This window comes from Catharus ustulatus, chromosome 18 (assembly GCF_009819885.2).
Source record: "Catharus ustulatus isolate bCatUst1 chromosome 18, bCatUst1.pri.v2, whole genome shotgun sequence".
Taxonomy (NCBI): Eukaryota; Metazoa; Chordata; class Aves; order Passeriformes; family Turdidae; genus Catharus; species Catharus ustulatus.
In genome coordinates, this window is record NC_046238.1 from 11,791,161 (window position 1) to 11,817,412 (window position 26,252).

At 40.0% G+C, this 26,252-nt stretch overlaps 1 protein-coding gene across 4 annotated transcripts in view; it reads right to left on the reverse strand.

The window, feature by feature from the left end:
• The window catches only part of CABIN1 (calcineurin binding protein 1), a 107,999-nt gene that overhangs the window by 14,312 nt on the left and 67,435 nt on the right, over positions 1-26,252 (reverse strand). For all 4 annotated transcript variants that reach the window (XM_033075819.2, XM_033075820.2, XM_033075822.2 and 1 more), the window contains 5 exons: positions 15,186-15,349; positions 13,136-13,232; positions 11,277-11,918; positions 10,745-10,819; positions 851-1,133 (listed from right to left, as the gene is read on the reverse strand). In XM_033075819.2, the coding sequence (XP_032931710.1) occupies positions 851-1,133; positions 10,745-10,819; positions 11,277-11,918; positions 13,136-13,232; positions 15,186-15,349 (1,261 nt within the window). The remainder of the gene's footprint in view (positions 1-850; positions 1,134-10,744; positions 10,820-11,276; positions 11,919-13,135; positions 13,233-15,185; positions 15,350-26,252) is intronic.

The following is a 26,252-nucleotide window of genomic DNA, read 5'->3' on the forward strand; positions in this document are numbered from 1 at the left end:
CCCCAAAGTGGATCAGCATCACCCAGCACAGAGATTTCTCAGCTGCTAATGAGCCAGCCTGCCATGACAGCAGTAAAGCAAGTGACAGCATTCTCATTTATTCTTTCCTCATCTAGAAGACTGTACAGGACCAATTACATAATACAGTCATAAACAAATCACACAATCATGCCATACAATAAATAACATTTGTTTGGTTCCTTCAATCCTTTCCTGTGCTCTAACCTGGCACATAACCACACCAGAGCTATAAATAACACATTCCAACGTTCTGGTCCTGTCAGATGCTTCTTTTCTGAAATGTGAAATGTAATAGTGATGATAAGCCAACTTCCTAAACCATGTAGAAACTTGTTCATCAGTGTTATGTATCTCCCCACTCACATGCTGGGCAGTGAGAGCTGTGCAGCTAATTATGTTGATCAAGCACTTCTAAGACAGATGCAGGCTGTTCACCAGTTTATTTTAAATGTAACCACTTTAAAATACCTTAAATCTTTTAAAACATTAAAAGAACCAGATCCTCAATTCATCAAAGAAAACAAAATAATTTTAATTTTCATGCTGCTACAGACTTCAATTCTCTAAAAGAGAGGACTATTTTCAGGCTGCTATTTTATGATTTCACATAAAAGTTACACAGAGTGCTCACTCTTTGAATCTACCCTACAGATTAAAGTAAGTATTGATTATGCACATGCACCCACTTCAGGACCAAGATAAAAATCTGCGCAGCCTTTTGGACGTGACGCAGCATCAGAAAACGGGACAGAACCAGAACTCAGGCACTAACTGAGCATGTGGAAACTGCTTAGAGGGGGCCAGAAGGCTCTCCCTGGCTGAGACTTACCACGAACAGCATCCCCCATGCTGGGGGCAGCCTCTGTGCCCTGGCTCCGGGGCTGCTCCGGCTCGCGCTGGGACTCCTGCGAGGGCGGCACCGAGGAGGAGGAGGACGAAGAGGAAGAGGCTGGTTTGGATTTGGAATGCCCATCATTCAGTCTCAGGAGGTTTTCAGGAGTCACAGTGTCTGGATTCACTGGGGTGGGATGCAGTGTGGCTGGTGCTACTGGGAAGAAGCTCTCTCGGGTGTCCTTCGTGTGCTTTGGGGTTGTGGGTGCTTCTCCTGTCGACTGCACAAAAAAGGGGCAGCAGTGAGAAAATGTCTGCATGTCACCAACTCTGTGCTACCTGCTTCACTGAGTGCTGCAAGCAGCACATTTTATAGACAGAAAACTCTCTTTAAAGTGAATATAATACAACATGGACTCAATCACTATTCTAAAGAAATTTTTTCTCCTTTATGGATTATTTTCCTGTTCTTTATGGTCCATTTATCAAACTAGCACTTGAACACTTATTCACATTTACAAAGTTTAATTTAACACATCCTTCACAACATATCATACTTTCCTGAACTCTGTAATTAAGCATGAGTTACAATCGCCTGTAAACAGAAACATATTTCTTTCATTTAAAAATATGTTGACAAGTGCTTGACCTGAACAAACAGATCTGCAGTGCTTTAAGAGATCTTGCAAATTATCACAAGAAATAATTCTTAGTGACTGATGTGAGAAGAAATGGAGAAAATAGAAAAATGTATTTGCTTGTGAAATAAGAGATCAGCATAACTCCAAATAATACATTCCTGACAAATGCAGAACTGAGTAACACCAAGGTCCAGTTGAAACAGGCTCAGGAAGATCTGCTGCCTGTGCACAAGTAAGAGAGGCACCAACACTCTTCTCCACAGCCAGTGTTAAAAATTTAATGCAGTGTCATTTATTATATAGACAGAAGGTAGAAGTGGGACATAAATTCACCAAAGAAGGAAATAAAAGTACCCATAAAACGAATATCTTCTCTGTAACTTTTATCAGTAATCAAATAAAGTATTCTTGCTTGTGAAGCCCCAGAAAGCATTTATTTCACACTCTTTAGAGTCTTCATTTAATGGAGATTTATTGGACCATAAAAGATGCAGTTAGACAGAATTCTCAGATGTTTAATTGTTTGTCTCATACCTGTACCAAGATAAAAAGCCCCCTCATTTCAACCATGGTGATAAGAGTATGAATGTCTGAAACACAGTTCAGCTGTCAAATGTAAAATCAAATTGGACCCTAATGTCCTAAATGACCAAAGATTTATTGCAAAGCCAGAAAAGTCAGCAGAATTTCAGTGAGAGCACAGAGGAACTTTCAGGTGGTGAAAATGCATACTTAAAATTCAAAGGTAGAGAGCACACAAGTGCATAAAAAAAAAATAATTGGCAGAATGTATTTTTGAAGTTCCTGAACTTGATTAATTAATCTCTAAAAAGCATACAATTAAAACCTGCCAGATAATATGTGTACACAAAAAAAAAAAAAAATTCAAATACAGCAGTTATATTCTCAACAATTACCACACTGGATCAAAAAAGGTCTATTTTGCCTCTGAAAGCAGCAAGTTTCTAATGTTTAAAGCATCAAGTCCAAAACTAAAGGTCTCACACAAATGGGTTCACACAAACCTGAGGGAAATGGAACTGCAGAAGAAAACCTTAAGCCAGAAGTGAGATCACTGAGGAAATGTTTTCAGCTGTGATTTAAAGGGAAAGCCCTTCACACCCATGCACTTCATTAACTTGCATAATGGATGATGTAGAACCTGACATTTCTGTGCTTGTATTGTATCCAGGTTTTTTTCCAGAGAAACACATGAAGGTACTATTTATCTACATGTATGTTAAAAATGGATCTGCACCTCATACTGCATTTCTACAAAAATGCACAGCTACTTGCAGAGCCAGAAAGGGGACATTTGGAAAGTAAGTCAGCTGTATTTATATGGTATTCAGATGAAAAATTATTAGAGAATATTTTTTATGGAATAATTGCTGCTGAAGGGACCTCTGGAGGTCTCCAGTCCAACTTCCTGCTCAAAGCAGAGCTGACTTCCCAGTTCCATCAGTTTACTGGGGGCCCAGGGCCAGCCCAGTCCCAACACTGCCAAGGAAGGAGATTCAGCCTCTCCAGGCCCCTTTCTAGTGTTTTACCACCTTCCCAGTGAACATTTGTTTCCAGTCACTTAATCCAAATTTCTCTTGCTGCAGCTTTAAATGATACCTCTTGGCTGGTTCCATCCTTTCTGCTGAAGACCACAGTTCCATAACCTTATCCTCCATTACTCTTCTCATCAGGATAAAGTATCCCAGCTCTTTTTCCAGAGAATTGAAACATTTTATTTACAAAAAAGAATAAAGCTGAAACTAATGTGATGTTTCTGACTCGAGAAAACCATGACCAAAAATTCTAATGTGTAGTCAGAAAGTGCAGCCTTATACAAAAGAAAGCAACACAAAGATTATTGTGCTCATATTTTAAAGGGAGCTTTCCAGATGTGACCTGGTGAAGAGTTGTCTCAGGCTGCTGTAAATAGACAGGTTGTTCTCAAACCAGTGAAACAGAGACTTTGGGAGGAAAATTAAAAAAAATCTTACATTGACTTTGTTTTTTCAAAAGGGATGGGGGTGAAGGAAAAGGAGAAAGCTTTCTCTAAAATCAGAGCCAAGCATTAAAAAACCCATTGTTGGCTACTGTGCATTCTGCAACTCACAGAGCCTCAAGAAAAGGGATTTAAACCTGCTTTGTGTATTTTTACTCAGAAACTGAAGACCATCCAAAATCTGTAAGCACAAAGCTAAAGTGAGCACCACAGTGAGGCACATGCTCTCTAAAACATTTTGGGTTTTGTGTAGGGGCAAGAATTCCAGCACCTCTGATCAGTAAGTGATGCTACTCACAAAAGCCAGCTCAGGGACTGTCACTAACTACACTGCTCAGCACTTATGGGGCCACACTTTATCATCCTGCAGCTCTCCAGGAAAACACCCAGCTGAGAAAAAAGCCCAGAAAAACTCACTACAGCAAGTCTTGGATTTACCAAAAGCCTTTTATGTTTACCTATCTCTACTGCTAAACCAAGAGTAAAGCATAATAAAGATTGTTTTCCACAGACAGACAGTAGGAAACTGAGAGGCAGTGACAAACCTTTACCAGTGTTTTATGTGGTTTCTCATCAGAAGATGATTTTTTAGTTTTTACTTTGCTGCGGTACTAAGCCAAAACTCAGTCAATTCTGACTCAGTCAGAACCTCTCCTTTTCCCCCCTCCAATCCATCTGACCACACTCAGTGCCTCTGTTACCACCACTATTACAAAGTGGCTTTAGTCACCAACAAGAAACAAATATTTTCTTACATTTAGTGCTACTTACAGAACATGTGAATATAACTGAATTAAGATAAAAACTCTTTTATCTGACTTCTTCCTGTCTTTCATTGTAACTACAGGTTCCTCTAGTCAAGACTGGACTTCCTCCTACATTTGTTAAAAAAACATGAGGTACTGAAGGGCAGGCAGTACTACTTTTGTATTGACTACTATATCACAATGGATAGAAGAAATATTTAAGGCTTATTATTAATATCCAAATAAGGTGTCATGGATGATCCACTGGTTCCATAAAGAGCTCAGTATCTTACTTCTCTCCTTTAAAAAACTTAGCAAAAACTGGTTTTCATTTTGAAGAATGTATCAAGCTGAAATTTAAATGAATAATTAGGATGGATGTCTGTGTGAATTGTGACTGTTTCTGACTTAGGTAACAAAATCAGTCTCTTTATTTGTTAGAACCTTGACTACTTCAGCACTCTCCTCCAAGAGTTCACTCAGCTTCAGAGAGGTGAAGGACAAACTCTTCCCATGTTGAAAGCTGATGTAAAAACAAGTAAGGAAAATGATGGAAATCCAGCTCTGGGACAGCCTTCCACAATAAAATTAACAGCAAAAGTGCAGAATTTTTTCACAGATGTTACTGGAAAAAATAGCTCCCTATAGCTAAAAGAAATCCAGCATTAAGATAAAAGAAATCCAGCATTAAGATAAAACATGAGAAGAATTTTACTTAGCCTGTGAAGTCATAAACCAGAGAATGTGACCAAGGGCTTAGTTTTACCATACTTACTGTTTGTTCAAAACACATTTTGAAAAAGAAAGAAATCCTACAGCAACCTCCCCGCTCCTGCTTTTGTGAGCTGCGGGAAAAATGACCAACCAAATGTTCCAAAGAAAGGGAAAGTGAAGTTTTCCCAAGAAAAGTTTCCTAGCCAAAGATGGTGCAATTGCAGCTGTTACATAACATTTTCTTGAGATTTTTTTTTTTTTTTTTCCAATTACTCCCATGGCTGAGTTTAGCACTCTGGTGGGACTGAAGTCAGAACTCACCTCACACTAAGGTGTGTCTCTTTAGGAGGACACCAGCACATCCCCACAAAGCCTGGCAGCTGTCACACCAACTGCCTGAACAATATGCTGGCCACATTCCACAGCATTACCATTCCAACTCCTGCTCAGTATTGTGTTTTAATTAAATTATGCCTGTCCATTATCATTTTCCCCCCTCAATCTCTCTACAATAGCATTTGAACGAAATCTCATTCACAAGTTTTCTTCCAGGTGTATCAGAAATACCTGCAATACCCATGATGGAGATTCTGAAGAACCTTGTATTTCCCAAGACCACTTCATATGTAGAAAATAACTAAGGTTTATACACACATGATTGAACCCTAGCCTAACTAAATCCCCCATTAACACAAATACATGCAGGGGCTTAATGTTCTGCCCTACACAGGCAACCACACTGCAGCAACACTTGCATACCCAAAAACATCATTATTGGACCAAGAGAGACCAGGTAGCAGGATGAAAAACATTAATATACAAAGTAAAAGATAAAAAGTGACTTTTCTTTCCTTCATGTTCACTTAATGATTGCTTTCTGCAGGAGACAGAAGGAGGAGAGCTGTTAATTATATCAAGAATACACCTCCAGGATAGAGTGAGAGGGGGATGCCATGGCAACTGGCAAATGCAACAGTGAACAAAATGGTCACCCTTTGGTAGGAGACCATGAAAGAGCTCGTCCTTTTGTCCCCCCCCCATCCCCACCTCCTCCTTCCCCCTCCTTTCTTGTCATCTTTGCTGCATTAATAAAGCATACAGACAACTCAGGAAAAACAACTTTTTCTGTAAGCAGTCTCTGACGTCTTGATGTGCAGGAAGAAAAGATGAAAATTAGCAGCATGTGGGTGGAACAAAAAGGGGGAGAAAACACATGAGGTAGAAGATGATTATTTTCTAATTATTTAATATTCTCCTAATCTCCTCCCATTGCCAGCAAAGTGCCTTTACAGAAGGCTTTTAGCTGCTTCCTGAAGAGAACAGCTTGGTGGTTTGTTGCTTTGTGGGTTTTTTTTAATGTGAGAATTCGAGAAGAAAACGCTCTAGACACCCAAGGCAGTTCAAACAAGTCACTCTCAAGTTTTCTCCTTGAAGAAAAATGCCTGAGAGCCCATGTCACTGCAGTGCTGACTGCATTCCACAGCAGAAGGGGAAAAATCCATGGGAGTGCCCTCTAGCTTCACTCACAGAAGAAAATGTTTTCCTATTCCAAGAGAAATATCACATTCACTGCAAGGTCCAACACAGGGACTGTACCACCACCAGACCCATGCTCCAGAGTCAATCTGAGCTTGGTGTGTGTGGATTCAGCCCAGCCCTCAGAGATAAACCCACCAATGATCCCAGAAAAGTCCTCAGTAGGAGGCTGTGGATTCAGACTACTCATCACCAGCCCTGGGAAGAGACAAACACTGGTGGAAGGACAAAACCAGACCCCAGTCACCTGTTTTGGAACTAGAGAAGGGCAGGAAGCAGCACCTTCCCTAGGAACTACCACTTTTATATTACAGCAGCAGCAAAACTTTATAAACTCAGGGATCACCTTGGCAGCCTGCCAGGAACCTGAAAGGCTCATTTGCATAACCTGATTGTGTTTATAATAAAATTCATTGTTTTGATTCTGGTGGTAGTTTCATGAAGCATCAGTTTTAATTAGATCTGACACAGAAATCTGCTGATGTGTTTTGACTGGAGGTTGAGACAGGGAAATGGGGAAAGCAGGTGGAGTTTGGCATCAGCCAGGGGGAGAAGGGGGCCATGGGTGTGTTACTGTGGAAGAGGGGAGTGAAGCAAAAGGTGAAAGGGAAGATTTGGGCAGCCAGAACCAAGCAGGCAGAGCTCAAGGCTTGGCAGATGGAGCAGGAAAGAGCAGTTGAAAATTTCCTTTCTCTCCCTGACACTTCAGGGATGGAGCTGGTCCCAGAGCAAGGATTTTTTGGCTAAGGCAGCAGTGAGTCTTAAATAACTCAGCAATGTTGAAATAGCCCCTTCTCATGACATCTGGATGATATAGTATACCTTGAAGAGCCAATAGAAATTTCAGCTCCCACAACACTACCCATTACCAGGGCTTTCTACAGAGTCCCATATTCTCAGGGGTCACAACACAGGACCAGGGACAGTGTGGCATTTTGGAACTTTGCCTCTGAACACTCTTGTATTTTTAGAGATGTTAAATCCAGCCCTGTGTGCAAAGCTGATTTTTACAATATTTTTGAGATTTTTTTTTAATATAAATTCAGTTCAGGATTAGTGATAATTTAAATCCAAACACACAACCACAGAGTTTTAACTGTCATGACTTCCAACACTGGTGGAAAGTGCAATTTTAGTATTATGGAATTCAGTATTAAGTCCACAGTAATAGAAATACCTTTCCTGATTGAAGGAAAAAAGAAGACAGATGGGTTCTTAAACTGAAGTATCTCCACATGAATTTATAGAATATTCTGGGCAATACAAAGCTTCATCCTAGCTTGTACTGTAATAACTTTCCCATGTCAATATGTCCTTAACAGAATAAAAAGAAGAATTTTAGTAAGAGCAATTTAGGGTAGTCACTGGAGCAGCTTATTAGGAATTCTCTAATTATCTAGAAGAATCCTTACAACTGCTTTCTGCCAACATGTCCCTTCCTTGATACTCAGGACCACATATTTAAGTACAGTGCTACTTCAAAATCAAACTAGTCTGCCTCAATCTTTCATCCTCCCTCAACAAGGCCCCCTTCATATTCCATTTCCAGGGACCATTAATTTCATAGGAAAATCACAGTTGGCAAGACTAAAAATATAACTCAGAGCAATAGATGACTGCTTTCAGGATCTCTGCAAATCTTTTAGATAATATTCTCAGACAGAAAAATCAAAGAAAAGAACAAGAAACCTTCAAATGCTGCTTGATCAGAAAGTCAATTAATTTCCAGTGTAACTTTAGTTCCTTGACTGCCAATGACCCAGTGACCACCACTGGATTGCCACATTTGATAGGTGTATATCAAAACTCTTATTCACACTTAAGAATTTAAAGGGAAAAGGACAAAAAGTGGAGGAATTACTTTTGGCCACACCTTTCTCCACAACAGCATTAATATCAGCATTTTAAAATGCTGCCTTACCACTCTAAATTGTGAACCAAAATATGCTGAAGTTGATGGATATATCACTAAAAAAAATATATTAATATTGAATACTTAAAGAAATATCCCAGCAATTCACATAGAACACAACTGCATAGCAATTACAGGGATGTCCCAATGGGAAACACTCCAATTTCTCCAGTTCTCTAGGAGCACTAGAACTTATCATGGCAAGGTTTGGTACCACTGACTTTTTCTGCCTTCTTCAAAGCTAGAAGCCACCTTTCTCACCCACTCCCCATATTTTGAGCTGACTTTATAGGTGATATGCCTCTCATTGGCTTGAAACATTTTGTTAGTGCATCACTCATAACAACTAGAGAGGATTTCTGAAACCAAGTCAAAGGGTCACAGCACTGCCAAGCCATTAAAGAGCTGAGATCTGCTCACAGAAGTGAAAGGACCCACTTTGTCCAGTTCCGCTCCCTGAGTGCTCCATTGTTTCCTGCTTGTGCCTGGACAGGCAGAGGAGGAGATTTAACATAGCTGTTAAATATTTAGGTTAGAAACTCTGACTGGTCTGGAAGAAAGCTGAAAAGTCAGAATTTTACTAATGCCTAGTTTCAGTAGCAAGTGGAAGTTTTCATAAAGAAACCGTGTAACACCTGGAACTGTAAAATACAACAGCCAGCTGAGAAAGACACACATAAAGGTGCATTTTGCACCTTTTTTTTTTTGCCTTTTTTTTTTTTACTGTCAATTTCTTGGGCTAAGTGACTGAAGAACCACAGGCCCTGCAAACCCACTCAAACTATCCAGGAACAAAGCATTTACCCCGGCTGTGGCAGCTCTGTGCATGACATCATTTGCTTACAGAAGGCAAATACTTGCCAATTTTAAATAAAACAGGATTCAGTATGCTGAAAACAGACAGATGTCTACAAGAGTGGCCATTCCTGTCTCCACACTAATTCACAAGCAGCTTCACACAGCTTGCAAGATGCTGCTAGAAGCAGAGGAAAATGAGACTGCAGGATGTAATAACCTCGTTAGCTGGGACTGCTTCCTAGAAGGGAAAGCTTCCAAGCTTCCAAGTGCAGCATGTTAAAGGGTATGTTTTATTTCAAGTGATTTAACAGGAAATCTTATTGCTTCCAGTGCTGTTAAATACTGGCTCACCTATTGTGTCTACTCTTAAGATTAGTTTGTGTGGTTTTTCACCACTCTCGTGTTTTGTCACATGCCTGAGAACCAGTGACTCTGCTGGAAGAAATGGAATAGCAGTGACATTCCCAGAACCTTCAAGAAAGCCCAGCAAGGAATTGGGTTGATAAAGGAGAATTTGGTGAGTGTTTTTTAAAAAGGTGAACACAACCAAAAAAGCAATAGTAACATTTCTTTTTAAAGAAGTTTTCTAGCAAATTCTTTTTAAAGTCATAAATCACAGTGTGATGACGTCTATTTTTTCCCCAAAATAAACTGAAAAAGACTTACCATGCTGAGCTAACATTTATTTATTAAAAAAATCTAGAACCTGAAATACCAGACTACAAGCAAGCCAACACTTCTACTAAATACCTCTCTTGACATTTCTGTTCATTTCTGTAGTTCAGAGGAACAATGTTACTGACTTCCTGAGGGGCACAAATTGGAGAAAGTTACTTCCATGAAAACCTAATAAAGAAAAACCTACCTTCCCCCTTACATCCTATTACTCTGCTAAAAGATGCACTGTACAAAAGCACATTTTAACTGAACAAAAATTATGGAAAATATAAATAGAATAAATATGTTAGGGCTACAAAATGAATACCAACAAATACATCATTCATCCAGTTTTCTTCTTGGCTTTGATTTCACTTAAGGACTAATAATGATCCCTTTAAAGCTCTTCTAATTGTTTGCTGGGTAAACCCAGAAACTAAAAACAAAGTGAGTAACAGTTTGTTTTTACCAGAGTTAAAGAAAAGCTATCTGGTATCTCTGGAGCTGAGTGCAAGGCCAGCAAGGCAGGAGCTGACGAGGTTGGAGCCCTTAGGGAGCAGAGAGAAGTAATTGCCATCCATGAAATGCTGGGCTATGATGTGGACATTAGGAAAATTATAGTGTGCTATAAATACTTCAGTTTGAAGACCATTTGGGGTTTCCCCAACAGCTTTTGGGCATGAAAACCATCCTGCAAGCCTGACACAAACAGCAGCACTGACTCTAATAAAGTGGATCATCTTCCTACTAATGTAGCAGAACTCAGGTGACACCAACACAAGGAAAACAGGTATTTCTAGATGCTGCAGACACTCAGCAACAACACTCAGATTTGTCTGTACAGACTCACAATAGCTTGTTAGCAGCACTCAAAGGCTTCAGAGCTTACCTGTTTCTGTGCTGATGCTCCCATATGCACCTGGCAAAACTTCACTGCCTGTTCAAGTGCTGCTTCTTCATCCACCTGAACACAGAATCACAACTAATGAAGTCATAATTACTTAGCTCATCTATAAATCTAATTAAAGTGAGATGAAATGGGGATGTAGAGTATGGGAGCATGGGGGAGAAGCAGAAGTTCTACAGCAAAATGTTGACCTTAGGTTATTCAGGAGCACATATCCAAAGATAAATACTCAGATCTCTCAGTTCAAACTAACATTTAGCTGAACAAACACCATGTAACTGGTATCACAGCTCTTAACTCATTTTACAAATTCAATTTCAAAACATGGGGGGTCCTACTCCCTATCCCCAGCAATCCCTTTGTCAAGAGAATGGTTCTTTGGGAGCTGTTTTTTATCTCCCAAGTTTTAAACAGATAGAGGGCTGATTTCACACTGCTTGTTTTAGCAAATCCTGTTAGATGCTAAAACCGTGTCTGAGACCACACAGAGAAATGACAATTAATCATACAATACCTGTTTAATCAGCATGTATGTTTCAGACATGATCTTCTCAATTTTGCCCAGGTCATAGGCCATAACTTTCTGACCTTGCTGCCAGACCCGATAAGCATCGAGCAGAAGTGTTTTTCCAGACTCCACATCCTCAAGTAATTTCCTCTTCCTGTTTGACCTCTGGACAGGTTCCTCTATAGGTACTGCTTGAAGTGTTCCTTTAGCTGCCTGCTGCTGGTGTTTGGAGCTGATGCTGAGCTCTTCCAAGGAAAGTTCTGGAGTCCTGCTCTCTGGAGCTCTGTCCCTTGAGGTCCTGCCGGACTGCAGGCGCTCTGGCTCGCTGCGTTTACACGAGGAATCCATTTTTTCAGGGTCATTGGAATAGCCATCAAGATCCATAGGCTCAACTGAACCAGGCCCAGGAAGCTCTTTAATCTCCTTGTCATGCCTGTCCTCTTGTTCCAATGTGTCCATGGCATTGGGAATTTGTCCCTGGGTCACTTCCTTCACTCCGTTTTCAGTACTGTGTGCTACTCCATCTGACAAAACTGGCTTTTTGGGAAGCACATCTTTGCCCTCTTCAGCACTAGTTTTATTAGAGACGTCTGTTGTCATCCTTCCTGAAGCAAGGCTAGAAGTCTTGGAACCCTGATCTTCTGAAACCTTAATAAAAGAAATCATTCTTCTCTGTTTCCATTGTAATCAAAAGCATTTGAGCACAGCTGTGACTATCACAAATATTGACAAGTACCTTTCATTACTGCTTCTGCTAAAGAAAATGCATTGTTTCTATGTTCATTCTTTTTTGTTCCTCAGTATTAATTAATCCAGGCCACAAATCTTACAATTAGAAGTATTTTAACAAGTGAAAACACCAGAGAAGTGTCAACAGCTCAGACTGAACTGAAGCCACAATGTTTATTTTTCCTCACTGCTTCAGTCCATGCTAAGGGAGCCAACTAAATGAAATCCAAGGTTTTAATTGCACAAATTTTTCTTTTAACATATTGAAATCAAAACCAAACCTGTTTCTTTTGGCAGCTGCAGATCAAGCTCAAGTTTAAGAATCTTTCCTTTTGTTGTTCTTACATAACCTTCTTGTTAGACCAAGAAGCAAGCAAAACCCTGCTATAGTATTTTACTTTTGTACCTTTACTTTGGTGATGTTCCAAAGGTAGAAAACCTCAGTACATCATCTCTTCTTTCAAAAACTGATAATGATACATCTCTTACATTCAGATTTATGAACAAACTATTTTATATAGTGAGTTCCAGTGTTCTTGACAATGTTTTAATTTAATTTGTTAAACATGCAGTTTGTTAACATAGAAAACACTTAGGAACAATTTCTTCCTTGAATGCATTTACCAAGTAAAGCTCCAATATCCAGACCCCTTAACCTGGAAACCGATTAGCTTCTATATGACTTTTAAAAACTAAATCTAGATTACAGTTATACGTAATAGATTGTGGTGCTGTCAAGGACTAGCAGTGAAAAGTGTGTCTAGTCATGTAACACCAAGCTGTCTTTATTTTGCAGGAGGAATCTTAGTTCATTTTAAAAGGAAATTTCCTATAGACTCCACCTGAAAATGGAGCTCTTATATACAACATGTACCATTATTTGAAATTTAAGGGACAGTCAAACCAAACTTAGTGTAATCCATTTTCAAAAAAACCACATTTGTTACTGAATTTCAAAACTAAAAAGCAACAATGTTGGAAGAAAATCTTCTGTGCAGTGGCATATAAACAAAAGGTATTAGAAATAAGTGCTTATAAATGCAGCCCTTCAGTCTCAGGGTATCTAAGGAATGAGTGAACTGAACACTGCAAAACCTAGTTGCTAAATGACAGCCATGAAGTGCAGTGCCCCTCACCTGTGTGAGATCGTTGAGAGTGTCCTCCAGCACCTTCACTGTGAGCACAAAGGCTTGCTGGGCCAGAACCTGGCGATCTGCATCACGCAAGTACTTCCTGTGCCACAGCAAAGAGCACAAATGCAGTTAGCTGCCAAAAGCAAGAAGCAGGATATCGAAAGAAAAACAAGAAAAAGCCTACACAACAACTTCAAAACGTAAGAATCAAAGAGAACATCTACAGGTGCATACTGAAATATAACAATTTGGGGATATAACACTTTAGCTCTGTTTCCCTCCACTTCTGTCCTCCCCACAAGCATCTGAGATGACACAAAGGAAGCAGAAGACAGCTGTGTCTGCAAACAGAGGTTAGGGGAGAAATGGGAAGGCACCAAGCAACCAACCCCAGAACAAACCAGGCAACCAGAATTACAGTTTTCTTGTATCAAGCCTTCTGTGCCCCTCAAAGACCAGCTTTTTATTCCATCCTTTTTTTGAAAAGGAGTATTATAGTTACACAACACTATGCTGAACTCTCAGGTGATTTTCATGTTCTGGATAAAGTGTGCATGTGAGATTAAGGACATCAGCAAATCCTCTCTCTTTGATCATATCAGTTGCCTTTAGACCCAGGATTTTTAGAGCTAAAAACATGGGTGTGCTACTACTTTTTTTCCTAGTTAGTATTACAAAAAAATAATACTGTATGTGTAAAACATTCTCTCCATAGCTTCATTTAATTTACTAGAGCACTGTAATTTCAGTGTATTTGGACACAATGTTTTAGTCTGCTTTCAAGCAAAACACTTGCAGCTGTCAATCCCACCTAATTAAGTTTAATGGAAAACTCAATTCTATTTCAGAATTAGCTGGTTTTAATGAGAAGCCTAGAAATCAAGTAAATAACTCTGAAGGGTACTATTTCAGTCAAAAGGCCAACATTTTAAATATATAACATATTTCATCTATGATTTTATGTTAAATTGGTAGTTTTGTTATCTTTTGCCTGGAAAGCAAACGATAAACATAGGACTCCTCATTAGTTCAGTAATAACTAAAACATCCCTATTTTTAAAAATAGGGCTGCTCCAGGCATATACCAGACACACCCAGAATATCTGCATTTCTAAGTTCCTCCAACAATTGCAGCTCACCACGGCTGGCACTGGCTGATCCAACATGTCAAATTACTTGTTTTTTTAATTCAGTCTAGACTTACAAATAGCACAATATTTTTAGTACAGCTATGGGTTTGCTTAGCACAGAATTGAAACCTTCTATGGTCCAGTTCTTCTGATATGTTAAATGTCCAAGTATTTTTGGCTTGAAGTTTGCTGAACAAGTGGTGACATATTCCCAGACACACTACAATCCATGCAAATTCACATGCACTCACACTCAAAAACACATGAAGACTGCTTCCAACTTTCTGCCATCAATCATTTAAGTTTCATTTCTTAAGCATTTGCCAGAAACCAATTTCAACATTCCCCACAGGACAACCTAGTAGAATTTTACCTCAGTTGCTTCAATGTTTTCTTTGGATGTTTATTTTGGTCTTCCCATTGATACATGTCCATATATAGCTCACACTAATAGCTTCTTTTTTCTTAAATAAGGTTAATGCAATTAAAATTAGATCACCCCTGAACAGGATAAGCTTTTTAAATAGCATCAGCTGCCAAAAGGCACATAACCATTGTTCAGGCCATCAGGGATTACAGGAAGGCAGGATGCTGGGCCGTGACCTCCTGCACTGCGCTCAGCTCTTACACAAGAGCGAGCAGAGGGTGCCCAAGCCAGGCTCTGCTCCTCCAGAGAATCCCTCACGTGACACAGCACCTCTGTGTAAGCCTGAGCAGCCTTAGAAGGCAGAGAAACTCCAGGCTACATTATAGAATATTACAATCCTGAGAAAAATTAGCCATCATTCCACTATATTCTCAAGGGAATCTGCCTAAAGACTTTTTTTCCTAAACTAAGAGCAGCTTTAAATAAAATAGCCATACAGCGAACAAAACACACTTGAAGCTTCACAAAGTAAGGGCTTAAAAGAAATCTATCATACTTTCCCTGATCAGGGGTCCTCTGCAGCATGGATGAGACTTTGAGCAAGGTGTTGTAATCCTTCAGCTGTGACAGCACATTCAGCAGCAGCACGATCGAGCGGTTCATATGAGACGCAAAACTGCCCGGGCGGTCGATCTCATCCACGGGGATGCGCCAGATTCCCTGCAGAGACAGGAAAAGAGAAACCTTTACAGAGGGATCCAACTGAAAAGGACAGAACCATGAAAACATGAGTCACATTCCACAGCATGTTGGATTTCACTGAGGGCCAGAGGAATAATGGACAGACAAAAGCTGTGGTTCCCAGACAGTGAGATATGGATTTAGACCTGGATTTGAAGTCAACTGATTCCTGCCAGGAGTAAAAGAGGAGGGTTCACAGAAGCCACAGCACACCTTCCAAATATGCTTCTGAACTGCTCTGAGAAAAAGCAGGCAAAGCCCAAATTATACTGTGCATTTTTCTTCAGTGTCAATGAACATGCCTTGCTAAGTGAAAGCTCAACTAACCATAAAAAACAAGGAAGGACTTGAAGTAAGTTTTCCTGGCCTGAAAGCTGTTAATATGCAGTCACAGCAAGTTTCTATCTTCAAATAATCTGTTACTAAACATCTTAGGAACTTGGTTAGTGCCTTGATATCATCAGTGCCCACTGTGGATGAACCAGGCCAATAGGAAGCAGCAGATTCCTCAGCAGAATCCATTTTCCAGTGGCAGACTCAAATACTTGGCCATACATCCTTCTAATTAAATTTCTGGGACAAGGGAATCTTTGGGGAGCAAGGCTGGAGACTGATAGCAAATATAATTTAATCAGGGTTAGTCAGCTCAGATTTTGTCATGCCTAATACATCTAATGAGATTGCTTTCAGAGGTGTTTATTGTGGATGCTGTCAGCATCACACGTGAAAGAGTGAACTGCACGTACTCCCATGCTTGCATGTTAGGATGGGACTTACATTATGATCCTTCACAAAAACTGCTGCTTTATTTGGTTCTGAAGCTTTTCCTGTAGTAGCTTTCTAAGATGAAAATCCTCAGATCATGTAAATAATTTTGTGGCAAGGCAGGAAAGAATAGTCTCATTGATAGGAGTACCTGGCTGAGAAAGAGTTTGGCTTTCCAAACCTGTTCAGAGAGCAGGATATACAAATATTTACTCCCTTATCTTTGTTTAAAGGTCATGCTTTGATTTGTTTAGCTTTACTTTCAGTGTGATCAGAACTCTTCAGAACTTAATACAAAGTGGAAGCAAAGAAAATGATTACTGCAATCATAAATGACATTTCATCAGAAAAGCAGATCCATAATCCCCTGTGTAAAATGGGACCCTTCCCTTGCATGTCTGCAGAAAATCTCTAGTTCCACTCCATAAGAGGTATAGGAATTTAGGATAAAACAACACAGAAATATCAGTGGTAGAATATCAGTGTTTTTACATGAAAAACACTGACTTCAACCAGATACAATGCACAGACTAATCTGCCAAATTTTCTTGCTCTTCCTTTTCCTCATGTCCTCTACTCTTACTCCCTAGTGATCACAATAAAGCTGTTCTTCCTCTTTGCTCCCTGAAGCTTTCTTTCAAACTCTTTTTTTGTAGCTTCCCTTTTCCAGAATGTTCCTAAAACTGTACCATGCCCAAGCCTCAGGCACAGCCATCCCCCCTCCTATTCCCAACACCCAATGTCCACAAACACCTCCCGTGGCCTGGTGGCCAAGAGCTCAGCTGCCCAGGAGCTCATCAGCTCCCAGGCACACACAGATCCTGCAGGTGACAGCTTTGTTAACCAGCACATATTCTATTTAAACAGAGATGCTTTTTCTTTTCCCAAACCATACAATGGCTCTCCTTTCAGCCTACAGATGAAACACATTCTGGAGCTGCTATTTTTTGCTTCTCTGCACGTATGTAAACTGGGTTTCTGCCAAATCCCAAAACAAGTGAATGCCTCATAATGGCACCACATTGCAACAACCTACTTAGCCAATTTAACTACACAAAACAATTTCTGGTCAACTCCAGCACACTGTAGGAGTGGAACACTGCCAATGTGTAGGTAGGTTCCTGGTCTTTTTCAGCATTATCTCATCCTTCATTTGAATCAGGAGGATCACTTGGATCAGACACTGTATCTGGAATAAACTGGAAATAATTTTGCAGCTCCCTCTCACATATCCCATGTATACATTTTAATGCTACCCTGGAAATTACAACAATGTATTAGAACCACTTTCAGCAATTAGAACCACAAACTGCATCCAGAAAGGCAGGAAAAAGTCCCTCAGATAGAAAAAAAGTCGTGTATTTTGGAGAATGCTGCTGTCTTCTACAACAGGGCACATTAGAAGAGATTAAAACTCACATTAGGAGTGCCTAAATTTACCACTGCAACTACAAAAGTAGGACTGATTTTAAAAGGAAAGTCACTAACTTTTCATGTGTTGACTTGCAGCTTTGTAAATGCAAAACAGCAACAGACAGGGGTCCAATGTTCCATACCTGCCTGTTCCACAGGCAGCCTCGAGCCAAAAGCAGAAAGAAACCTGCCACCAGAGCAATCTTCATTCCATCAGAGATTTTATTAAGCAATATGCAAAACATCGATGGTAAAGTGGTTTATCTCAGTTTATTTCATGAGTCATGTGGAACTTTCAAGACTCTGATTTCAGTCAGAATCCAAAGAGTACCTTGTTTAAATCTCTCCCAAAGAGAAGTTTAACAAAGCCCATCAGGTATTCATTTTTCCTTCCTAAATATCAATAAACTTCAGGAAGAACACTTCCAAATTCAGATCACACACTGCAACTTTTTTTAAGAAGCTCAATGTTAGGCTTTTATTATTTTTAACAAAGCTTAAGAAATATACAAAATGCAAAGTCTGTAAAGATATAACCGGGGAGAAGATGAGGAAATATTATTCTGTTTGACTAAAGGTTTCTACATCATCACTTGAAAATAGAGATTTGTTAGCAAAGTACCTCTCTTGAAAATGCACTCACAGAAGAGTGCAGAGTCTTGTGACAACAATTCCAGGTCTTTGATAGATTTTGTTGTTGGTTTTGGCCTCTCAGGGTACCTGACAAAATGCCTCCAGCTCTGGCCAGCGAAAGGATTTGACATCCAACGCCCGCTCGTGTTTGCTGGCCACCATTCCCACTGCTGCAAGTCCTCCTCCCTGCTGCCGCAGCCAGCAGAGCTGTTTACACCAAACCAGAGGAAGGAGTTAGACACTTCCAACAACTCCAAAATGCCTCTCCAGATCCAAAACATCAGGCTGCTCTCCATGCCTTCCTGGCAAAACAAACATGCTGCAAGAGTGGGGGCGGGGGAAGCCTGCCGCACACTGCTAGGAAAAAATAAATCTGGGACTGGTGAAAAGCCTGCAGAGAACTTAATACTGAACATTACATTAAATATAAAACTGAATAATGAAACCAGTCTACACCATAATCCTGTGACACTTCTACAATTCTTTTTCAGCCTGGAATTGTGCTCTGCCTCCCCTGGCAGAAGTGCAGGCTCGGGAGGAGGGTGAGCAGCAGAGAACTTAATACTGAACATTACATTAAATATAAAACTGAGTAATGAAGCCAGTCTACCATAATGCTGTGACACTTCTACAATTCTTTTTCAGCCTGGAATTGCTGCTCTGCCTCCCCTGGTAGAAGTGCAGGCTCGGGAGGAGGGTGAGCAGAGAGGATGGTGCTGGGAGCAGAGCTGCAGCTCTGTGGCACTTTCTAGTTCAGTCACTGAAAATAGAAAGGAAGGAAGTGCTTATTATTCCACCACGCTGCTTACTCCAGAGCTTTAGGGGAGGGGATTCCCTGGGGTTTAGGAATGCCTCTCTGAGGAGGAGAGGCTGACAGATCCCAGCAAACCCCAAACTTCCCTGGGGATGCTCTGCTGCCACGGCACAGCTCCAGGGTAAGCCATTTTCTAAGCACAGATCAAACTTTACTCCCTCAGTGCTCCATGGCTTCGCTTCTCAGTGAAATGGAGAAATGCAAGTCATGCTTCAGATGATCCAATTCACATATAACAGGCAAACACATAAAAACCACACTAATACAAATAAAGACTTCCATTACTTAACTCCCTCTTTTTCATCCCCTTTTTTTTTTTCAAGGGGTCCTGGAAGTTCAAGTTGCACTACATGCAACAAACTGGATTCCAAGTGACCAAACCAAAACCAAACACTTTTTCATATGTCAGTCTTAGTAATGTCAGTGTTAAGAGCCTTCAGTGAAAATAATTTAAATATTATTTTAAGATTGTTAGAAAGTATGACAGAACTAGCAAGCAAACTAATTATGTGGTTCAGGGAAAGCACAAATTAATAATGAAACAACCTATATGATATTTCAAAATCATGAAGTTTAACTAAGCACAGCTGTATAATCCCTGGAAAGCTCCCACTTTCCTAAACTTTCTAAAGTCTCTGCTTTTATATAGAGTTAAGCACAACATATTGAAATCCTACCAGTTTTACTCATGTGCTGTTACTTATATAATTTTAATGTCTTGCTCTGGGTGCCTGCAGAGGAAAGGAATATGGTTCAAGCTGAACAGATTCAACACACAGGGTTTCAGACCTCTCTATTTGAAGTTGGGAAGGTCCAGCAGAGACCCCTGAACATCCCCACTCTCCTCTGTAAGCATTGCTTTATTAAGTGCTCAGTCAGGAGAGTGTCTGCCTGACTCACAATTTCCTGCTACCTCTGAGCACAACCATTAAAACCACTGCCCCCTCCCCCATTTAGCAAATTGCTAAACCACCCTTCCTCATCCCATATCTTATTATTTTAATCTGTCACTTAATTTTAACTTTTCTTCTTTTTTACAGAAAATTCTATTATTTTTCTTCCTCAATTCATCCACACTGCTATTCAGTCTGCAATGGGACAATTCTGCCTCTGTGAACAGGAATGAGAGTGGGCACAAAAGTATTAAGAAAGGAAAGCAGTTATATTCAGAGTATTAAAACTATTATCTGCAGGGGCCTGTGTCATCAAGCAGCCCTTGCTTACTGTAACTTAGCTGATTTCAGGAAAATCTTACCAACTTTTTCAGACTATAGTCATTACATAGTAACAGAATATATTTAAAAAGTATGATAACACATAAATTACATTTAATAAGCCTAGAAAAGAAAACAAAAAGACAAAACTGCAGCAATCTCCTTTTCAATAAGTCAAGAACAAGCAGGATTACAATTCCTAGTCTACAAGGCAAATATTGTCAATCCCTTATTTTCTTATCTGTTAAACACACACACACTTGGAAATGAATAAACACCATATATGCATTTTGGAAGAACTGTGGAATACTGCAACTTTATTTTAGCAAGACAGCAGCACGAAAAAATATTGACAAATGGAAGTGCTCCACATGTTCCAATCATCATATGCTGATAAGGAAACATAATGGACAATTTTCACCTCTTATTTCTCTCTTCAAAATACAGTTTATTTGCAGGGTCTTAAATTTCAGACTTTTCAATTTCCAGAACAATCATCTTACAGTTGACTTGACTTTAAATTGGTTTTAACCCTATGAAAAGAACACCCAAGCTTTGGGAGACTGTGAGCATGAGTCAGGGACGTCCACACAAGAGGCAGGGAAAGGGAATTATTTCCTTGCTTCATAAGCAATTACATAAAACCAGAAATGCCTCGTTAAGAAGAAGAGTTCCAAGTTCAGGTGGAATTAATGAAACAGAAACTGAGGCCTGCAGATGGCCTTTGCAGAGCTCTGGGTTTGGCCATTTGCCAGGCACAATCTAGAGGTTTATGTTCACCCGGTCAGGAGGCTTGAGGAGTTTTTACTCAGATGGTTCCCATGTACCATGTGATTTCACAACCATGTCAACAGAAAGTCACATCACTTTTTTTTTTAAAGGGAAACAGCAAACTAGACTGTAAGAAAAGGAAATAAAGAAACCATTCTATTGCATGGCTGTGGTAGAAAGACAAAGAAAGCAAGGAGAAGCAACAGAGCAGTCTCTTAAAACCTGTTTTGAAGGTGCAGTCCTGCTCAAACAATAACACAGCTGCATTCCCTCTGGAGCTCTGCACAGTGTGCCTCACACAGACATCACCCACACGAAAATCCAGGAAACACAGCAGGAGTGTGCATAATGCATCATCCTCTGCATGGAGGTGGCTGCTCCCTGCACTGCTTTTCCAGGTTAACACCAACAGTGCCAGGGCAGTGTCTTTCTCCAGGGTAATTCCCCCTTGTTCAGTGCCTCATTCCTCTAACCTGCAAATCTGGGGTGCTAAAGAAGAAGTAGATTTGAAGATAAAGCTGTGGATTTATTTTCCCCCCTTTTTTTTCTGTTGCCAACATTAACAAAGGTTCCCTTTTGGACAGCTGGACAACTTCTCAAGCTGGAAGGTCAGTTACAGATAAAAAAGACTTTGGAACAAATTACTTAAGTAGATTTATAATCTTTCCTCTATAAGTTGCTCCCTTTTACCAACTGTATTTTAAGAGAGAGAAAAAAAGGGATTATTGAGGAATTAAATTACCAGCAATTAGGTTTCATTCCTCATGTCCTGCAGACAATTCAAGATTGCCAAAGGGATGCAGAAGAGCAGAAGCCATCCAGAGACTTAGGCACTTCCATCTCCTCAACAGAAAACACTGGGGAGTGTCTTCTCACCCATGTTGGAATTTCAGATTCTGCCTTTGTTACCCTTCAGTACCTTGTACTGCCTCCAGTACCCTTCTTGAGGTGCATTTCGGTTTTATGTCATGTCCCTGTCTGAAAGAGTTTGGAAATTTTTCTGTGGGAGAATATAAAGCACAGAAATCCAGAGAACAAAGACTGCTCTAAATCTTCCAACACACAAATAATTTGATGCAGAAGTCTAATGAAAGAATATGAGAACTTTGATGGGAAAACTCTTTATCAGAATTTTTAATTTCTTTAGTCATTTTCTAGGGCCAGGTTTCCAGGCAGGAAGATTTCTATACCACCAAAATAAATGGCTAGCAGGGTACATCTAGAGAGTGACAGGGGTTCTGGTTTCACCTAATAGACAGCCTTTCCTTGGATCAAGAGGATTTTCCTGCTAAGAACTTTTCTGTGGATCTGCTACAAGCAGACTGCCTGGAATCAGATGCAAATGGTACTTAAAGCTAATGAAACAAGGAACAGTTTGGTACAGCTCTGGTACAGTTCATCCAGCAGCCTGGGAATGGGCAGGCTTCTGCATCAGCCCCCTGAAGACACAAGCAAACTCTTTTTTTTCATAACATGTGGCAATAATTTAATCTAACTCCACACATCTCTGATACAGACACATACATTTAATGGCACCACCCAGAAACATTTTACAGAGGGAAAAAGGCATTTAGGGGATGTGGCTCACCTGAGCTATTTCAGGCTCCACGTCAGGATGAGATGAATTACAAGCTAGAAATTACTATTCCCTTTCAACTCAAGGATGATAGCCAAGTCATAAAAGATGACCAAGGTTAAGGGATATAAATGACAACCAGAAACTTTGCAAGGTGGTTCTGGGCTCTGTCAGTGGCAAACCAAGGCTTAATCCTAAAGGAGGTGCTGCAGAACCAGAGAATTGGGGTTAACACAGAGCTGGGAGAAGCTGATGGTTCCCAGATAAGGGCAAGTTTAAGGATTATGAGATTTTTTTTTTCCACCCAAACCCCAACACTTCTCTCTGTACAGTGACTGTCCCAATACCCCCAGAGGTTACAAAGGAAACAGCCAGCAGTGTACAGGCACTGTAACTGGTATTATTTGGTGGAAGGAAGGTTACTCAGCTGGAGTACTGAGGTTCCCAACACAGCAAAGCCATGGACCCACTGCAGTGGTCCAGAGGAGGCCACAAAGATGACCAGAGGGCTGGAGCACCTCTGCTGTGAGGAAAGGCTGAGAGAGCTGGGGCTGTTCAGCTTGGAGAACACAGACTCCTTTCAATACTTAAAGGGGGCCTATAAGAAAAATGGGGACACACATTTTAGCAGGGTCTGTTACAATAGGACAAGGGGCAATGGTTTTAAATTAAAGAAGGGTTGATCTAGATGAGATATAATGAAAAACTTATTTCATGATGAGGGTGGCAAAACACTGGCACAGACTGCCCAGAGCAGTGGTGGATGCCCCCGTGTCTGGAAACATTCATGGTCAGATTGTACAGGGATTGGAACATCCTCATCTGGTTGAAGATGTCCCTGTTCATTGCAGGAGATTTGCACTGAGTGACCTTTAAAGGTCTCTTACAAACTATTCTGTGACTCCAATTCTATGATTCTACCTCAGCCCAATTTCAAGAAAATTGAAAATTGCTTCAGAACACAGAATTATGAGCTATAATTTCTGACTGTGTCTTGTAGCACCCAAAAATAGTGAATGTGGCACAGAGCATTGCTAAGGTTATTCTGACAACACCCCTGCCTCAAAGGACTGCATGGGCAGTACAGCATAACAAAACCTCCATCCAGTGCAGTATATACAGCTTTAGAAAGGAAAGGAGAACAAGAACTTCATAACATTCAGTGCTATGCTAATTGTTGAGATTCAGCACACTGTTAATGTAGAATTAACATTCTGAATTAACATGAAGAGTTGTTCAGAGATTCTTCATGCTATAACCCTGCAGTAAGGGTGTCTCCCTGTACAGGATGGCACTTTCTACTATTTCAGCCTGAAATCCTTTAGGCTTGAAGAATTTGAAGGAACAGATTTTCACCTGCTAAAAGTTTTAGATGTAAAATACTGATTATCCAGTACATAAAGACCCATTGGTTTTTAGTATTTTAAACCAGGCTGTCAGAGTGTTAAAAAGTTATTTTACCAAAATACTCCAGTTTTTATGCCAACACAAACTGGTCTTTAATCCTACATTGCTTGCTTTTCAACAAACAAAATGCTTAACTGCCCACTCCTACCCAACAGCTGACACCCAGCATCCCTGCACTGACAGCACAGACTTTCAGCTTTTACTCTCCTCTACATAATGACACACAGAGTAAAACATCAAGATGAGAGTCTATAAAATCCCAGTGTTTGCAAAATATTTCAGCATGTTCATAAAATGCTTAGAAAAAGTGACATATCCACCTTTACATTTTACATCTACATCAGCGTGTTAGACTCAAAGTCTCAGAAAATATCAAAAGCTAGAGGGTTAGATCAGCAGCACAGAGGAAAATGCTATCATTTCAGAAAATAATACTGATCAAGCACTCAGTGTTCTTTCTTGTCAGTACCAAATCAGTAGAATACATGGCATTAGGAGATCCTGCTGAGATCTTTTGAGTCCGAAGAAACATAAATCAAAAAGTCCACAGAATGCTTGTTACTAATTTCCATCACAATTTTTGAAAGCAGAAAACCCTCTACAGCAGCATCAGATGGCAGCTCATAAAATACAATCAAGTGATAATCCTTAAAACTGGTAGAGAAGAGACTTCACTTTAATTTTACCTTGATACAAAATTACATCTTCATAAAAATTACCCAGAAACGTTCTCCTTAAAATGCCTGCTGGCTCAGATGCATCTTTCAGACCAACACTTCAGAGTACTAGGAGAGACCACACAGCCACATCACCTAACTTTGGAGGTCACCTGGGGACTTTTCAAGAGAACATTTTTCCTCAGTGACCTGTTGGGTAGGTACATTTTTCTCAACTGACCTTAATAAGTGAAGTAGGGTTAAGGTGACAGAACACAAAATCATATTTGTGTACTGTACATACTGAAAGTTGGTCAGAAAAGGGGGAAGTAACAAATCCACATGTAACAACTATTCTGGTTGGGTACTGGCAATTTTCTTTCAAGCTACTGTGACCTTACATTCATGTTCAGTAGTTTATAAGGCACAGACTTCAAAACACATGTAGGGGTTTGCAGCTTATTTAGGAACAAATCAAGATTATGAAAAAAAGCTAGTAAACCTCACTGAATAGACTGTGAAGTTATTTATAAAAATTAAAAGAGCTGCCTATTGGAATTGAAAGAAGAACTGTCAGTACTTTTAACAGTACAAATAAAAACAAGCACTACCAACCAGGGTGAAATATAAAAGGCAATACATACCAGGAATAGTACTAAAAAATATACTCAACTGTTCACTATTGGAAAACACTTTTGGGAAGTGACAAGAATGGCATGTTCTATGACAGGCTGGTATTTTGGTATGTGCACACAATCTGGAAGCACAGAGAAATACTTGAATCTTTTGTCAACGTTGAGAAGAAAAAAAGCAACGTAAAGCTGAAGGGAACAAAAACTCCTCTAGGGTTCTGACAGAGGTTAAGTGACAGCAGGAACTAGCAGAAAAGCCTTTCAAACCAGAATCCTGTTAGGTCTGACCAGGGTTTCCTGCTCCTTTTTCTAATGCCAGTTCTAGAAAGACGTGTTTGCAAACACATGACTTAATTCATATTTAGAGGTCCCAGCTCTGTCTGAGGTTTCATACTGGTTTAGGAATGACAGAAATACACATCCTGGATTTCAAATAGTTTGTCAGCTGAAGGTGAGGGCAGCAAGCAGCTTATTTGAAATAGGCAGCAAGAAGCAAATATCCCATAACAGAAGTCATGAACCAGAAAAAAACATATGCAGTGGGTAAAGCCTTGGAGAAGACATGCTCCTCTCCAGAAACTAAAGCTCTACATGAGTTTGCACATTTCATCCTCAACAATTAAGAGCTTCAAATTAAGAGATTAGGAGCTGACAAGTAATTAATTTCATTATCTCTTCTCCCCCCCTCAGCAGCATCCACAGAACACTTCCCTTCTCTGTCCAGCAAGTGGAAGCCCTGAAGGAATCCTGACGGCTATAAAAGGTAAAAAAATCTCTTTCTGTTATGCACCCCACAGCTAATCTCAAGTTATTTTTCTCCTCTGATACAGGAACTCATGCAACAAAAAAGAATTTCAGTAACTCTGTTGCTCATGTACTTCACCTTTTTTTTGTGGGAAAGGACATATATGTGTGTTAACACCTTATGCTATCTTACTTTCAGACACAGTCAGGACTTCCTTAGACAAACAAAAGCAGTTCTTTATCCAGTTGTAAGTTAG